An 18,754-nucleotide genomic window follows, 5' to 3' on the forward strand; every position below is an offset into this window, starting at 1 on the left:
TTACAGTTGCTATGATGGGCTAGCTAGCTACTAGCTGTAGCTTTATGTTTAGTGAACAGACCAAGCAGAAAACTCTGGGGGCTAAAAATGAAAGTGGCACAAACTGCAGGTCTTCCACCTGAGTCCAAACTGTTCCCCACTGTCCCCATTTCAAAATGCCAATCTTTACCTCAGAAATTAACATATTTAAGCCAAGTGTTTCTACCTTGATTCAAAAATATAAGGAGGGATTTTTTTTGCTAACTCACTCATTTAAGTCTTATTATAGCTCAAACGGAGCATTTCTCAAATATGGGTACAAAAACATTTATGACAGCGATATCCTGAGGTTTCAAAGTGGCAGCCAGTCAAGGATGATAAGCAATCCTCAGCCATGCTTTATACAGCCTAAAGTGTATGTTTATAAAAAAAATTCTTCTCAGAAAAGCATTTCTTTTCTTTTCTTTATTAATTTTTCCAATATTACAAATACATTGTCAAGTTTGCTGTTAGCCAAGTTTAGATTACCCATGTTGGTTTACTGGTGATGGTTTTAATGGGATTAGCTAACTTCTCAGTAAATGCTAACCGAATGCTAGGGGAACATAACTGGTCAAATTATGTGCATCAAGCTTCTCATTTGAGCCAGATGTGCTATATGGACGAAAGAGTTAATGAATTAAACTGTGGTACTGTAGTAGGACATATATTTGTCCATATAGTGTACCGGAAGAATGTCATGATTTGGACTAAATGTGGCCTGATGGTGGTGTCGTGGAAAGTTTGTAATGTACATCAATGACTGCAACGTCAGAAGACGCTTTCTCTTTGGGACACACATAAATGTGAGCACCTGATTCCTAATGAAGACAAATCGTGGAGGGAAGAACAGAAAGACTCAACGACTGAAGAAAAAAAAGGTAAACCTGAGCTTCTCTGAAAACAAGAGAAAAATGTTTAAATTATTACAATAATGATGCATTTCAGCCAAGTTTAACAGAAAAAAACTAAACCTTTGTAATGAACCAAATCCACAATTACTTACTAAAATAAATAGATGAGAACTGGACTAATCTTCCTCGAGTGAAGTTATCATCAAGTTTCTTTAGTGAGTTGTACTTTCAGCCATTTGATTGTTGGTCTGACCAACATAACATTTTGTTGTATTTCAGTTTCACACTTTGTCTGTAGTGTGATTCTAATGCGTACATGTTCCATAAAGTCATTTTTATAGAACATATATTACATATACATATATATATGACAATGTCAATAAACTCTCCATTTTCAAAACTATTTCTTTCTGGGAATTGTTTCAAGGTTCAGGCTTTACAGGGATGATTTATGGTATGAACAGCAAATTCAAACTATTTTAACTGTGTCAATGAGAAGAAAAACACAGCAGCCAGATGAAGAAAAGAGAAAAGATTACTTTTAGATATGCATTTTCTGACTGTCCATAATAAAAGTGAAAATAAAGGTGGTTGCAAATGGAGAATTTGAGGACTTTTTAGTTGTAGAAGTTTCGAATGTGTAGTTAAACAAGTCCCACCCAGTAAAGTAACTGTGTTGATCCGTCCACAGCCCTGACATAACACAGCATGTTGAAAGAGTAGGTTTGTCTGTGCAGTCCTCCCTTCTCAGGTTTATTCAGGCCCAGCGATGTGGACCCCAGCCCATAATCCTCCTGCAGACACACCTGTAGAGGAGAGTATAAAGACCTGCGACTCAACTGTGTCAGACACGAAGCTCCGAGGAGTCTCTCCACAGCAGCTCTGCAAAGAAGCTCCACAGCTACCAGACCCACTCTGAAGATGAGTCCCTCTGTCAGCCTGCTGCTCCTGCTCCTGCTCGGCCTCTCTCAGGCTCATCCTCTCATGGAGGAAAGAGGAGGAGGAGAGGGCCAGGTGGAGGAAGACCACACCGTCGATATCACCACCAGGATTCTGACCGTAAACAATGGCAGCAACGAGATCCTGCTGGAAGGAGACATCCTGCTTCCAAAAAGCAGAAATGCCATTAAATGCCAGAGTTACCAGAGCTGCCTGTGGCAGAAAGACAACAACGGCCTGGTGACGGTTCCCTTCACCATCAGCAGTGAGTACAGCAGCGGGGAAAGGCAGCTGATCAGAAATGCCTTGCGGTCCTTCCACAGCCAGACCTGTGTCCGCTTTGTCGACCGTAAGAACCAGAACGACTACATCAGCATCGAGAGCCAGAACGGATGCTTCTCTCCTCTGGGCAGACAGGGAGGGAAGCAGGTTCTGTCTCTCAACAGGCAGGGCTGCGTCTACTTTGGCGTCGTCCAGCACGAGGTCAACCACGCTCTGGGCTTCCAGCACGAGCAGACCAGGAGCGACCGCGACTACTACGTCAGGATCAACTGGGAGAACATCGACCCACAGATGGCCTACAACTTCGACAAGCAGGACACCAACAACCTCAACACTCCCTACGACTACTCCTCCATAATGCACTATGAAAGAACAGCCTTCTCCATCAATGGCAGGGAAACCATCTCCCCCATCCCCAACCCCAACGTCCAGATTGGCCAGAGGCAGGGCATGTCCTACTGGGACATCAGGAGGATCAACCTGCTGTACGGCTGCTGAAAACACACGTTAGCTTGTCTGATTAGAAGTTTTCATTTGTTCCCAAAGGTTCTTTCATCAATGCTTTTTCAGTGTGTTAATATTCTCTTTAAAAAAGTCAAACACAAAAATAAAGTGCATTAAAATGGTGTTTTGAACATGTGTGGCTTCATCTGGTTAGCAACATTTATGTTCCTTTGGTCTGGATCAGATGCTCCTGATGGTTTTACACGGTGTTTGTTCAAACTTTCATTGATTTCAACGAGCACCGTGACAGAACCTCCACCATGTTTCACAGATGGCTGTAGCACTCACTGCTGTACCTCAGTCCTGACTTCCTCCATATATACTGATGATTTGAAGCAAAATCTAATTCTAATTCAGGTGTAAGAATTTGTTCCTGTTTCTTAGGGAAATTAACTCTAATATCCAGTTTTCCCATATTATTATTTTTTTTCTAAGGAAATTGATGTAGTTTTACTTGAATAATTCATAGATTATTTCTAAGTGGCTTAACAAACAAAAAACGATTCCTTCAGACCCCTGAAGGTGTGCTGTGGTGTCTGGTACCAAGAGTTTAGTGAAAGATTGTCTTGTCCTGTAAGTTGCAAGGTGGGGCCTCCATGGATTGGACTTGTTTTTCCAGCACTGGAGAATTTGGAAGACAACTCAACACCTCAAGCTCATTGTTGTGCTCCTCAAACCCTTCCTGAACCCTTTTTGCTTTGCTGAAAGAGGCCACATCCATAAGGCAATATTGTTTCCATGAAAGGGTGTACATGGTCTGCAATGCTTAGGTAGGTGGTACGTGTCATAGTAACATCCACATCAGTGGCAGGACCCCAGGCTTCCCAGCAGAACATTGACCAAAGCATCACACTGCCTGATTTGGAGATCCTCTGACCAGGTCATCTAGCTATCACAATTCAGCTCTTGTCAAACTCCCTCAAATCCTGAAGCTTGCCAATTATTACAAGGTTCAAGGTTCAAGGTTCTTGATTTGTCACATGCATAGTTATACAAGTATAACACACAGTGAAATGTAACCTGACACGCCCCTCGACATGTGCAAAAATGGGGGGGTAGAGGAAGAACATTATATATATAGTATATACGTGTTCCTGCTTCTAACTTGTCAACTTTGAGGACAAAATGTTCACTTCCCCCCTGATATATCCCACCAACTAACAGGCATCATGTCACCAACTGTCAGCAGTCATGATGTTAAGCCTGATCAGTGTAGGGTCAATCTGTAGGCTTCTAAAAGAAGACGGGACTTAAAGCCTCGGTTTTTTCACAAGTGCTTTGCATTTGTGAACTGAAATGTAACTAATTATATCCTTTCCCTCCACATGAATAAATGAGGGGAAAACACCAAGAAATGAAGAATGAAAAATGGTGTTTATTACGATACTTTGAAAGAGATTATCAAAATTAATTCCTTTAGTTTTAGATCAAAGTACACAGCTTTTTACAGAGGAGGGCCAGGCCTGAGAGTACTCCGAAGCATTAGTGCTGCAGCGTTGCTCCAGAGGAGGATCGCTCTCCCTCTCTGTGGCTCAGGTTCATCCATTATTGAGCAGGATAAAAACATCCTTGACAAAGACCAGAGGATGTTACGGGAACACGGCAGACTGTTTGGGTTTTGGAGCCACTGTAACAACACACTCTGCCTCATCATATAAACTTGCTCTCGATTCATTCGTTTTCTGATTCATGATGATAAATGTAACGTTAAAAAAATGCATTGTATGCAGCAGTCAGTCAGTAGATTTTTGGCTATCGAGAGAAGGATACTGTACTTATGAATAAACAATAAACAAATAAAATAGTGTGTAAATACATATTCCAACAAACTAATGCATTCTCATAAACTTATTATTGATTAACAGGAGCAGGTTTGTGGAAGCTGCCATGTGCCCCCACTATATTTTAATATAGTGCCCAGGAGGGAGACCTCCCTTCCCACTCCTGGCATCTAATGTATGTGGCTAGACACCAGTGGAGGAGAAGAGAACCTGTAGGTATGTATGTGCTCCAGAGGGCCATAAAATTCATACCTGCACCTCCCGACTTAAGATGTGAAGGATTGTACCTATGTTTTATCAAGGGCTCCCCCTCATGAAAGAAATGAATGTGTGAAGAACAGAGACAACACCACTGACAATAAAATGTCATCCTCATCTCATAAACATGCTCATTTATTACCAGTATTGCCACAACCTGCAATACTGCTTGACTAATCTACGATAACTGTCAGTAGATTAGACACACAGTCCATCCATCGCTAGACAGCTGACAACAAGCTGGCTAAACAACAGCAACAGCTGATTATAGGCTAATGTTAGTTAGGTGCAAGTGTCCTAAAAATCTCGCTTTACCTCTGATAGACAGTTTGATAACACATTATATGAGTTTATTCACTAAACAGTCCAACAAAGTTGCATCGATTTCAAAGGCAGTTTCACTAACAGAGGCTAACAGCAGCTAACAGAGGCTAACAGAGGCTAATAGCGGCTAATAGCGACTAACAGCGGCAAACAGCGGCTAACAGCAGCACTTACCAACATCATCTCAGTACAGACGTCACTGTACACAGGAGTGAACATCTCTGACTCCCTGACCTGTATCGGAGCCCTTTCACAAACTTTTACAGCCTCTTCCAAGGTAAATCAAGGTGGACGCTTCTCACTCATTATTAGCATTTGAGTTAAAAATGGACCTACCTTCGACTGGATCCGCCCCAGGAGAAAAACTCAGGATCAGATCCAGTCCAAGCAGTAGTAGAAATACACCCGTTGTAGTGGTTTTCATGGCTCTCTCTTGACAAACTAAAGCATCTTTGTCCTACAGCAGCCGCTGTCTTCCAGCTGTTCCCTACTCTCACAAGAACTACAGTCAGAAAAACTGTTTCACAAAATTATTATCAGTTGGTTTTGAGTCGAGGTGTTAATTTTTGAGTTCAGGCACTTCAACCTGTACATTTCAACCTGTACACTGACAAAGTGTCCTAAGCAAGTACTGCAATCTGCACCTATGAACGGCATCCTCTTCATGTATAGATAAGAACACATTGTTGTCTATGAATGTTTTCTGTCCTGAAGTTGAGTTTTGGTCATTAAAACTTGTGTCTGCACTGAGACTTGTGCACATACTGTATCTGGCTGCAGGCAATCCCCCGAGCACAAGCAGCATGCCTCGTTTTCCACACGTCCACTCCTTCACAGCCTTATTTGTCACACTACCCCTACCTCGCTCGCTCTCCAGTCTACTCAACTCCACCCCCTCCGTGCCCTAAGACACCCCCCTCCCCCACCCCCTTTATTTTAATATATTCTCCACTAGCCTCTCTTTGATCACTACTCTTATCCTGCTGCCGAGCTGTGTGAAGACAGCTGCCCCATCTCTCTGCCAGTCACTGACACAGACTAGGATTTGGTTTTGTCAGAGTCAGCAACTACACCCTGCAGGAATAACAGTGTCCTGTAACACACAGACACACTCACACACACACGCTCACACACACACGCTCACACACAGACAAGCACACACACACACACATGGTTACATTCCTATCCGGTTGTTCAGTCTGACGTCACTAGCCGTGTCTGGGTCTAAACTCCGCTGCAGGTCCATATATCAAACGATCACTGTGGCATTACTGAGAGTTGAAAAACTGTCTAAAGTCTTTCATCTTTAATAAAATGATCAGCGTTCTGCTCTACCAGGTGTGACAATTGAGTTTAACATCCAGGCATCCATGAAAACGGAATTTATGACATTTAACGGAGTTAGAAGTTAGCAGGGAGTTAGCTCGCTAGCTTCTATCTAAATACAATATAGCATGTCCTGACTGCGGGGTTTTGGAAACAAATTAAAACCTACAGCTCTGTTATCACTTCCAGCATAAATGAAGACAGAAAACTAAACAGCAGTGACGTTTGTAGGGTTACTGAAGTTTGGCTAGCTGGTATATAATGATGTGCTACGTGACCGCTAGCGACACAGCTATGTTAGCATAATATAAACAAGCTACTTTTTTCCACTCGATAAAAGTTAACGTGAGTGTTCTCGGTGGTCAGGAACAAATGTAATCGCATGGCAGGATGCTGTAAAAGGACCAAACTTCAGCCAGGAGAACAACTGAGATAATCCATCCACAATACAAGGTTAGTCATTCATATACTGCTGCATGGGCTGGGCTGTAGTTACATCCTAAGGTTTTAAAAACTGAGCTTAAATAAATGATTAGCGGTAATAAAAGCCGAGGGAGGTCAACAGTGATCACTGACTGTTTTAGGAGCTTTTTGAGATTAAATAGAAGAAAATACAAAACATTAAACATGTTAACAACACAAAAGCCATATTAAACGCAGACTACTTTAGACCCGGAAGTAGGATTCGTCACGTCATCACTTAACAATCGGATTATACATTCTTCACTATGTCATAGAAACATGTAAAAGATTATCCATTTAAAAGCCTTTGAAGTCTTCGAAAAACAAAACTCTGGCATGTGTAGAATTCCTGTTTTTGTCTCTTCAGAGTTAACTTATTCACATACACAGATACCAGGATTAGAGACTGTATATTATAGCATACTGAAAAATCGTTGTTTCATAACATCATGGTATCAAATTTGGCATCAAATATCAATTTCATTTTATTTATATATCACCAAATCACAATAACAGTCACCTCTGGGTGCTTTGTACTGTCAGTTAAGGACCCTACAGTATTAGGCCCTAAAAATCAGATGATTACCAAAGAGCAAACAGTTGGTGGTAGGTGGGAAGAAAGAACTTTTCCATCCACCCATTCCTTGGATCATCCCTTTGAGGGTCGCAGGGGGCAGCTGGAGCCTATCCCAGCTGTCTTAGGGCGAGAGGCAGGGTTGGCCCTGGACAGGTCGCCACTCTGTCACAGGGCTAACACACAGACAGAGGCTACGTCTACACCAAATTTGAAAACAGTGTTTTCATCTAAAAACGCTCCGCATCCATACTATAGTTTCCAATAGTTTCCGAACACTTGTTCATCCACGCTGAAACGTTCCTGTCCTGCGCATGCGTGAAACATAAGACAATTCGATCTGCCCTTATTTCTGTCTGCTGTTTATTTACTTTCCAGCTCTTTGAAACGTGGCGACAAAATGTCGAGGAAAAGTTTTTTAAGTGGACTAACAATGAGGTTGTTGCTGCGAGTAACACAAAAGTACAAAGTTGCAAAAGCGAGTGAGAATTAAAGAATTTGAAGAAAAGCTTTTTGGAGCACGTACAGACTGATATTAATCTTTAACAAAATTGAGAACAAACAAAACAGCTGCTGTATAATGCCCTCCGCTATCTTAGTTTAATTGGTCACATGACTGCATCATATGACTCAAATGTGTCATTGTTTCCGAAAGCCTGCGGTTACGCTGTCCACACTGTGACACGAAAACTGCATTTTCAAATGTATCCGCTTTGGAGAGCGTTTTCAAAAAGCTCAGTTTTCCTTGACCAAAATCTGCGTCTCAGTGTGGACAGGAGGCCAAAACGCAGAGGAAAATGGCCAGAGACCATTCTCACTCACATCCACACCTATGGGCAGTTTATAGTTTCCACTTAACCAATCCCCACTCTGGAGAACTTTTCAATATTTTAAGTTAAAACAGAAGTGCAGAGTGCTAGGACCAATTCTGTGTACACTATACATGCTTCCCTTAGGCAGCATCATTAGAAGACATAGCATACACTTACACTGCTATGCAGATGACACCCAGCTCTATCTGTCCATGAAGCCAGATAACACACACCAATGAGTTAAACTGCAGGAATGTCTTAAAGACATAAAGACCTGGATGGCCGCTAACTTTCTGCTTCTTAATTCAGATCAAACTGAGGTTATTGTACTCGGCTCTGAAAAGCTTAGAAATATGATGTCCTGTGACCTTCAGTGTGCATATTAAAAATATGTAGGACTGCTTTCTTGCATTTGTGCAATTCCTGTCTCAAAATTATTCTGAAAACTAGTTCATGCATTTGTTATTTCTAGTGCAGACTTGTCCCCAAAACTCCCCAATTTATCCAAGATTCTGTATTGACTGGGACTAGAAAGCGAGCATATACTCGCTTCTTTTCATTGTCTCCCTGTTGAAACCAGAGTTGAATTTCAAATCCTTCGTCTTACTTGTGAGGTCTTGAATGATCAGAATCACTCTTATCTTAAAAACCTCATATTACCACATCGTCCCAATAAAGCACTTCAATCTCAGGCTGCAGGCTTGTTGTTCTGAGGATATTTAAACCTAGAATGGGAGGCAGAGCCTTCAGCCACTCTTCTGTGGAACCTGCTCCCAGTATGGAGTTTGGAGACCTAGACTCTAAACTTTTAAGATTAGGCTTCAAACTTTCCTCTTTGCTAAAGCATATAGTTAGGGCTGGACCAGGTGACCCTCAATCCTCTCTTAGTCATGCTGCAATATGTGTAGGCTGCTGGGGGATTCCCATGATGCACTGGGTGTTTCTCCTTCTCACACCTCTTTTCACTCACTATGTGTTTATACGCTACCCTGTGTTTAATCATGAGATATAATTAATCTCTGGCTCTCTTCCACAGTGTGTCTTTTGTCCTGTCTTCCTTCCATCACCCCAAATGGTTGCAGCAGAGGGCCGCCCCTCCCTGAACCTTGTTCTGAGGGTTACTTCCCATTAAAAAGCAGTTTTTCTTTCCCACGGTCACCAAGTGGTTAATCATAGGGGTTCTTCTGATTGTCAGGGTTTTTTAAACAAAGTAGTACAACTACTTTTAGTAAATGATTGAATATTCCTTAAAGGTTGGAATCATAACAAAGAGGCAACGAGTTTCTCTGCATTTTTCCAACATTGTTTTAATTAAGTTATCTGTATTTCTCTATCATTCCACTTCAACATTATTTTTAAAATAAGACACAGATGACCTTTTAAATAAAAATAAAATGCTCTTTATTGTGTGGCAGTAGTACAAAGATTGTTTTTCATGCGCTTTGCTGCTTCTATTTTTATTAACATTATTACCAGTCCATACATGTAAAGGAGAATAAATGAATATTACAGCCATGACTGTGCAAAACAGAATCTGGGAGTTGAAGCAGATAGGGAGCGAAGTGAGGGACATGACACGAATATCCGTGCAGCTACAATGGCGGAGCAGAGACGTGCAGAGGCAGTCCAAAGGGGTGGGGCTGCTCGCTGCTACGCAGAGGGAAAACACTGCAATCTCTCCCTCTTGCTCACCTTCTTATAACACCCCATCCATCCCTCCTGTTTCTCATCACACTGCACGCTGGAGCTATTTAACGTGGAAACCTCCGCCTGATGTGTTCTGTCAGTGGACAGTTTCCACTGCACACACAGGCTTAAAAGCAGCTTTCTGTTTGCATGTGCGAGCACAGCTAGAGCTGATTTAATGGGGAGATGCTGACAGCTGAGGGGAGGGAGGAACAGGCCAGAGGGAGGACTCGCAATTAGCTGAAGGAGTAAAATAAAAAAGGTAGGAGCACACTTTAGACTCAACATCTTATTTTAGATCAAAGATATCTTCTACCTCACATAAGCCTCCTTGTGACTGTGACTCATTTTAGTAGCACACCCACAGTCTTTAAATGGAGGCCGAACACTGTCTCTGTATCCTCAAAGGCATGAAATGACCTCTACTGTCACGTTGGGCTGTGTCAGTGTAAATATTTGTCGCGGATGAGACAAGGGAAACAGTGACACCTGCTGGTGCAGAAGGGTTTGGTTTAAGTGGCTTAGTGCAAGTCATCCACACCACCCAACCAAATACACAGACTAGTAAATGGAAGCAGCAGGTGGCTCAGCTCATAATGAAAAGAAAAGTGTAATAACATCAGTCTGATAAGCTTGTTCCTGTTTTGTGTGTGCTTGAGTCACAGTAAGCTCTTACAGTTTAAAAAGGAGCCAGCACAGGCTATACCAGGAACTTCATCAAGGTGACACTTTAGGCTTTACTTCACAAAGCAGAAGAGCATATGAAGCAACGCTGCTGTAAATCAAGCTCATGCACTAGCATTACAATGCAGACACAAGAGGTCCTTGTTGGTAAAGGTACAGCTGGGCTCAGTGGGTGGGGGCCTGTGTGGATCGTGTTTCCTGGAGTGTCCATTAGCCCACCCAACAAAAAGTCAGAGGTTCCCTGACATCAGAAAAACGTCAAAGGTGAAAAGCCTTCAATATGGATACTGAATTGGTCACAGAGAGTTACAAAGACTCACACAAACCACTCACACTCTGACTGACAGCTGGGCAACTTTATCTGATTACCAGCAGATTCAAACCATTCCTGCAATGATGAGGCGGTGCTAAGAAACAAGTTTAGACTGTCCGCAGGACTGGACCACACCTCCTAACCTTTGAATCCAGCTGTGTTCAGTCTCATTACCGCAGGTTGTATAAAATCATGCACCTACTGCAAACTGGAAGCATTTCAGCCACAAAGCAGCAGCAGGCCACGGTGCATAAAAGGCCAGCTGACATCTGCTGTGCCCAAACATCCTCTAAAATCACAAATGACAAATAAAACTGTGTGTCGAGGCTTTATGGAATGGGCTTCAGTAATGTACACCTGGAGGTCATACCGCTCTCCGGTAAAGCAGTCTTGGTTGCACTGACTGCCAAATTTAAGACCGTTTTAGCCTTGACATGATGGCATCAGCCACACATGGGTAAAACCAGTGCATTCACTCATTTCATTAGTTTGGTTTACAGTTATTTCACTAATAGAATTCATTAATGTTTTCACTGATAACACTGATATTATGAAGCACACATATTAGTATTGTGTGGGGTTTTTGTTATATGAATTATGTTTCTCTTTCTCTGGTTTGGGGCATGGCTGCTTCCTGTCTGGACTCAACCATGTCAGAAACGGGGGTGTTTTAGGTTTACTTATGTCATTTTGTGCTTAGTATTGGTGTTTGTTTGTTTTTTTGTGTCCACTTTCTGGAAATCACCTTTTGTAATTATATTTATTTGACATCTTTTATGGGTCTGCTAATTACATTTTGATTACATGTTGAACTCTGTCCTTTTGAACTTTATTTGGGGGTTAAAATAATTTTTTTTTTTTTTTTTAAAGCCCATTATGAAGACATTTCTTCCTGTGTCTTCTCTGCTTTAGCTGCTTGGTCCCTCACACATGTTTTAAATCACTAATGAGCAGAAAATGTAACTTATGGTGGCTGGAATCAGGTTAAGCTTGAAAACTGTCATGACAAAGAGACTACCTTTCTCTAGCAGCTGCTCCCTGACACAAGGAGCTGTTGCAGCAAGTGGAAGCACAGAAACCACAAATGGGACTTGATGAGTCACCTCATTGATTAATATCCTCATTTTCCAAAGAAATTTTAAGTCTCAATCAAAATCTCATATCTTCTTCAGTCCAACATGATGTTAATTTTATCCGGTTGTTCAGTCTGACGTCACTAGCCGTGTCTGGACCTAAACTCCGCTGCAGGTCCATATATCAAACGATCACTGTGGCATTACTGAGAGTTGAAAAACTGTCTAAAGTCTTTCATCTTTAATAAAATGATCAGCGTTCTGCTCTACCAGGTGTAACAATTGAGTTTAACATCCAGGCATCCATGAAAACGGAATTTATGACATTTAATGAAGTTAGAAGTTAGCAGGGAGTTAGCTCGCTAGCTTCTATCTAAATACAATATAGCATGTCCTGACTGCAGGGTTTTGGAAACAAATTAAAACGTACAGCTCTGTTATCACTTCCAGCATAAATGAAGACAGAAAACTAAACAGCAGTGACGTTTGTAGGGTTACTGAAGTTGGGCTAGCTGGTATATAATGATGTGCTACGTGACCGCTAGCGACACAGCTATGTTAGCATAATATAAACAAGCTAACTTTTTTTCCACTCGATAAAAGTTAACGTGAGTGTTCTCGGTGGTCAGAAACAAATGTAATCGCATGGCAGGATGCTGTAAAAGGACCAAACTTCAGCCAGGAGAACAACTGAGATAATCCATCCACAATACGAGGTTAGTCATTCATATACTGCTGCATGGGCTGGGCTGTAGCTACATCCTATGGTTTTAAAAACTGAGCTTAAATAAATGATTAGCGGTAATAAAAGCCGAGGGAGGTCAACAGTGATCACTGACTGTTTTAGGAGCTTTTTGAGATTAAATAGAAGAAAATACAAAACATTAAACATGTTAACAACACAAAAGCCATATTAAACGCAGACTACTTTAGGCCCGGAAGTAGGATTCATCACGTCATCACTGAACAACCGGATAAAATCACTTTTTCTTCTAAAAACCAAGATGGTGAGGGCCAAAAAGTTCAGCCTAAGGCTTCACAACAGTTCCACCAACCACTGGGAGATGTCCATAGACTGTAGAGATAACATGAATGTAGTGACTATAATTTCACCTACTCATTTTGGACTCTTTGTTAACCTCAAAAGTTGTTTGAAGCCAGGAAGGACCTATTCTTGGACAAGGGGGTGGAGTGCAAAATCAGCTAGTAGTTAGCTAACAACTACAAACTACCTGCAACTACTGCTACATGATCCGCCTCAAAGAAGGAATCATTAAGAAGGAATTGATGCAACAGCACACAGAGTTGACATATAACAGTCTCAATGACAGCTGCACATTTATCAGTCAACGAGAGTCGATTGTGGCGATATGGAAGCGCAGGGACGGGAAGATGGTCAACTCCAGCATTAGAAAGGCTGTCGACTGCTTTGTGATTAACATCCATGCTTGAGATTTTTCCACAACTGAATTTTTATACCCAACGGAGTTCATTTCACCAAGAGAAGAAAGGAACTTGTCACGGTTTGCCGGGGCAAGCCGTGTGGAATATGAAATAGGACCCAAAATGCAGCAGCTCTGGTGCAGATGAGTGTTTATTTACAGGGGTGTGAGTACAAACAGCGGTGGCGACAAAACATGAAACCGGAAACCTAAACTGGGTAAACTAATAAGACAAACCAGAATGAGGATGCAGGGAGGTCCGGAGAAATACATACAGGGAGAGCGAGGGGAAACAACACAGACGAACCAGCGATTACCAAGACAGAAAATACAACTTAAATACACTCAGAGAACACAGGGAGATTACACACAGGTGGGAGACACAGCTGGGAGTGATTAACATGACGAGACCAGGGAGGCAAACTGAAAACACTCACATAAGACGCAGACCTTCACAATAAAACAGGAACACGCGGGGGGGGAACAGGGTAAACACCAATTAGAGAACAGAACCAAAATCGCGAAGAGAAAACACAAAACGCTGGGTCAAAAGGACCCAGGATCATGACAGAACTGTTTCTGACAAACATCCACTCCACCATCAAGAAAATTCTTCGGTCGCCTGTGTAAATCAAATATTAAATCAAATATTAAAGTAAGTTATATTAAATATTAAATATATTAAATATTAAAGTAAGCCATACAGAGGACACCACATTAACAGCTCTTCACTCAACCCTCACACACCTGGACATTAGTAACTCCTATGTGAGAATGCTGTTTGTGGACCACAGACCCCACAGACTGGTTAAAAAACTAAGCAACCCATGACTCAGCAGCTCACAGTGCAGCTGGATACTGGACTTCCTGAGCAACAGACCCCAGAACATCAGAATGGGAGAGCACACCTCCTCCACCCTCATTCTGAATTAGGTGTCCCACAGGGGTGTGTCCTCAGTCCCCTCTTATACTCACTTTTCACCCATGACTGTTCTCCAATCCACACCAGTAACACCATTATATAATTTGCTGACGACCCCACCGTCATAGGACTGATCGACAACAGCGATGATTCAGCTACAGAGAGGAGGTTCAGCATCTGAAGCGATGGTGCGACGACAACAACCTGCATCTGAACACAGCCAAGACCAAGGAGATGGTAATCGACTCCAGAAGAACAAACTAGGACTGGGCGATATATCGAGTTTTTAAATATATCGATATATTTTTATATTCAGGACGGGACGGACACGGCAGCTATCAAAGAGGAGCTGGTCGGTAAAAAGAAAGCATTTGGAGATTACTATTTTAGTGCTGCAATATTACCGTATTGTGTGCGTATAAGGACCACAAATGGCACCTGTAAGAGACACGATTACGAAGAGGACTTCAAACTCCAGGCTGTCAGTCACGCAGTAGAAGTTGGGAACAGAGCAGCTGTGAAGTCTTTGTTATTATGCTCAGCGTCTGTTAGTTTACATTTTAACTGCACAATTGTGAGCTTTTTGTTATGCACAAAAACAACATTGTTTTATTTTATTTATGGAGCATCATTATTTAATAAATGCTGATAATTTATTTCTGAGAAATTGTTTCATGTACATCTACGCTGTATGTTAATAAAAGTGCCTGTGTGAGATCTGGGACACAGCTTTGACTAAGAACTCTTTTTTTGTTCTTACTTTATGGCTTTAAAAAATGTCGAGATATATTTATCGTATATCGCCATCCAGCTAAAGAATATCGAGATATGACTTTTGGGTCATATCGCCCAGTCCTAGAACAAAGTGATCTGAGCACTCTACCCTCTACATTGATGGAGGAGGTAGAAATGGTAGAAAGCTTTAAGTTCCCCGGAGTCCACATCTCGGCCGGCCTTACCTGGTCCACAAACATTTCCCACCAGGCAGGAAAAGCACAACAAAGGCTGTACTTCCTCAGGGAACTACGTCAGGCCCAAATACCCCAGAGACTGCTAGTAAACTTCTACCTCTCCACCATCGAGAGCCTTCTGACCTACTGCTGCACACTCTGGTTCAACTGCTGCACCGCGGAGGACAAGAGGTGGTGAGGGCAGCAGAGCGGGCAATCGGCACCTCACTAACCCCCCTCAGAGACATTTATACTGGCAGACTTCAGCAGAAAGCCAGCATCATCATCAAGGGCCCCTCGCACCCTGGACACTCACCTCCCTCTGGTAAACGCTGCAGGGCCATCACGTCGAAGACAAACAGACTCAACAGAAGTGTTTACCCGCAGGCTGTCAAACATGCCCTACCTCCACCCTGATTGGAGGATAACTGCACTGCCAACACCCATGGACATTACATTTTAAGTATAAAGTTTAACTGTTTTTCTATGTATACTTTAATGCAACCAACATCCCTAACTCTTTAAACTGTATTTATTATATAAGCTTATTTATTATAGTTGCAACAGCACCCCCCCACTCCATGTGCCCTATCATGTGTTTGCAGGATGTCAGAGCTGCCTCCCAGAGCTGCTGTTTGGATGTGAACTGCCTCCCACCCTCATATTTTTTTGCTTGAGGATCCTCCAAAGGTTCTCAGTAGGATTGAGGTCAGGGAAAAATGTGGACCACACCATGAGTTTCTCTCCTTTTATGCCGATAGCAGCCAATGATGCAGAGGTATTGTAGCATGAGATGGTGCATTGTCTTGCATGAAGATGGTTTTGTTGCGGAAGGCACAGTTCTTCTCTTTCTACCATGGAAGAAAGTGGTCAGTCAGAAACTCCACATACTTTGCAGAGGTCATTTTCACACCTTCAGGGACCCTAAAGGGGCCGACCAGCTCTCTCCCCGTGATTCCGGCCCAAAACATGACTATACCACCTCCTTGCTGACGACGCAGCCTTGTTGGGACATGGTGGCCGTCCACCAACCATCCACCACTGCATCCATCTGGACCATCCAGGGTTGCACTGCACTCATCAGTGAACTGGACTGTTAGAAAATTTCTGGATTTAACAGGAAGCCAAAACAGGAGAAATCTGCTCTCTCTTTCTAGTCCCTGTCAGGACTCTTGCTGCAGCATTTTGGATTAGCTGAAGGCTTTTCAGTGAGTTTTTAGGACTTCCTGATAATAATGAATTACAGTCGTCCAGCCTGGAAGTAATAAATGCATGAACTAGTTTTTCAGCGTCACTCTGAGACAGGATATTTCTAACTTTAGAGATGTTGCACAAATGGAAGAAAGCAGTCTTACATATTTGTTTAATATGTGCGTTGAAGGACATGTCCTGGTCAAAAATGACTCCAAGGTTCCTCACAGCATTACTGGAGGCCAAGGTAATGCCATCCAGAGGAAGAATCTGGTTAGATACCATATTTCTAAGATTTTCAGGGCCGAGTACAATAACCTCAGTTTGATCTGAATTAAGAAGCAGAAAGTTAGCGGCCATCCAGGTCTTTATGTCTTTAAGACATTCCTGCAGTTTAACTCATTGGTGTGTGTTATCTGGCTTCATGGACAGATAGAGCTGGGTGTCATCTGCATAGCAGTGTAAATGTATGCTATGTCTTCTAATGATGCTGCCTAAGGGAAGCATGTATAATGTAAACAGAATTGGTCCTAGCACTGAACCCTGTGGAACTCCATAATTAACCTCAGTGTGTGAAGAGGACTCTCCATTTACATGTACAAACTGGAGTCTATTAGATAGATATGATACAAACCACTGCAGTGCAGTACCTGTAATACCTACAGCATGTTCTAATCGCTCTAACAGGATATTATGGTCAACAGTATCGAACGCTGCACTGAGGTCTAGCAGGACAAGCACAGAGATGAGTCCACTGTCAGAGGCCATAAGAAGATCATTTGTAACCTTCACTAAAGCTGTTTCTGTGCTGTGATGAGCTCTGAAACCTGACTGAAACTCTTCAAATAAGCCTCTGCAGATGATCTGTTAGCTGTTTGACAACTACTCTTTCAAGGATTTTTGATATAAAGGAAGGTTGGAGATTGGCCTATAATTAGCTAAGACTGCTGGGTCTAGAGATGCTTTTTGAGTAAAGGTTTAACTACAGCCAGCTTGAAGGCCTGTGGTACATAGCTGATTATTAGAGATAGGTTGATCATATTTAAGATCGAAGCATTAATTAATGGCAGGACTTCTTTGAGCAGTTTTGTAGGAATGGGGTCTAAAAGACACGTTGATGGTTTGGAGGAAGTAATTATTGAAGTTAACTCAGAAAGATCAATTGGAGAAAAAGAGTCTAACTTAACATCAATGGTACTAAGAGTAGCTGTAGATAATATTACATCTGTGGGATGATTATTGGTAATTTTTTCTCTAATGATAAAAATTTTATTTGTGAAGAAGTTCATGAAGTCATTACTAGTTAACGTTAAAGGGATGGTTGGCTCAAAAGAGCTCTGACTGTTTGTCAGCCTGGCTACAGTGCTGAAGAGAAACCTGGGGTTGTTCTTATTTTCTTCAATCAGTGATGAATAGTAAGATGTTCTGGCTTTGTGGAGGGCTTTCTTATAAAGCAGCAAACTATTTCTCCAGGCTAAATGATGATCCTCTAAATTTGTGACACGCCATTTCCTCTCCAGATTACGAGTCATCTGCTTTAGGCTACGTGTTTGAGAATTATACCACGGAGTCAGGTACTTCTGATTAGAGACCTTAGTTTTCACAGGAGCTACAGTATCCAGAGTCGTACGTAGTGAGGAGGTGAAATTATTAACAAGATAATCGACCTCTGTTGGAGTAGCGTTCAGATAGCTGCTCTGCTCTGTGTTGGTACAGGACATTGAAGATGATAACAGTGGGTGGATTATATTCTTAAACTTAGTTACAGCGCTTTCAGAAAGACATCTACTTTGATAAAGTCTACTCTCCACCGCTGTGTAATCAATTATTGTAAATGTAAATGTTATCAGGAAATGATCAGACAGGAGAGGGTTTTCAGGAAACACTGTTAAATGTTCAGTTTCTATGTCATATGTTAAAACAAGATCTAGAGTGTGATTAAAGTGGTGGGTGGGTTCTTTTACATTTTGAGAGAAGCCAATTGAGTCTAATAACAGATTAAATGCCATGTTGAGGCTGTCACTTTTAGCATCTACATGGATGTTAAAATCACCCACAATAATTATTTTATAAATCAGATAAAAAGTCTGAGAAATCTATCTCTATGGAGATGGGGTTTTGGGGGGTAGCAGGAGGAGAGAAGCTGCAGAGAGGCGTGTAAGACTGTTGCTGGTTCCAACTCTGGATAGTCATATTTTGGGGGGTTTAATAAATTTGTCCATATTTCTAGAAATGAGAGCTGCTCCATCCAAAGTGGGATGGATGCCGTCTCTCCTAACAATACTAGGGTGACCAACCGTCCTCTTTTCCCCGGACATGTCCACTTTAAAAAGTGGACATGTCCGGGGGGGCGTCCGGG

The 18,754-nt window shown here is 42.0% G+C and overlaps 1 protein-coding gene across 1 annotated transcript; it reads left to right on the forward strand.

Annotated features, from left to right (window-relative positions):
- The first annotated feature begins 1,268 nt into the window (after window positions 1-1,268).
- On the forward strand, window positions 1,269-2,640 carry LOC146557444 (high choriolytic enzyme 1-like). Its single transcript, XM_085247266.1, has one exon. The coding sequence runs from the start codon at window positions 1,794-1,796 to the stop codon at window positions 2,589-2,591; it is 798 nt and encodes a 265-aa protein (XP_085103392.1). The 5' UTR covers window positions 1,269-1,793; the 3' UTR covers window positions 2,592-2,640.
- Window positions 2,641-18,754: the final 16,114 nt, after the last annotated feature.

This window comes from Mchenga conophoros, linkage group LG15 (assembly GCF_057382185.1).
Source record: "Mchenga conophoros isolate Kocher_MC1m ecotype Shallow Benthic linkage group LG15, M_conophoros_male_GT1.1, whole genome shotgun sequence".
NCBI lineage: Eukaryota > Metazoa > Chordata > Actinopteri > Cichliformes > Cichlidae > Mchenga > Mchenga conophoros.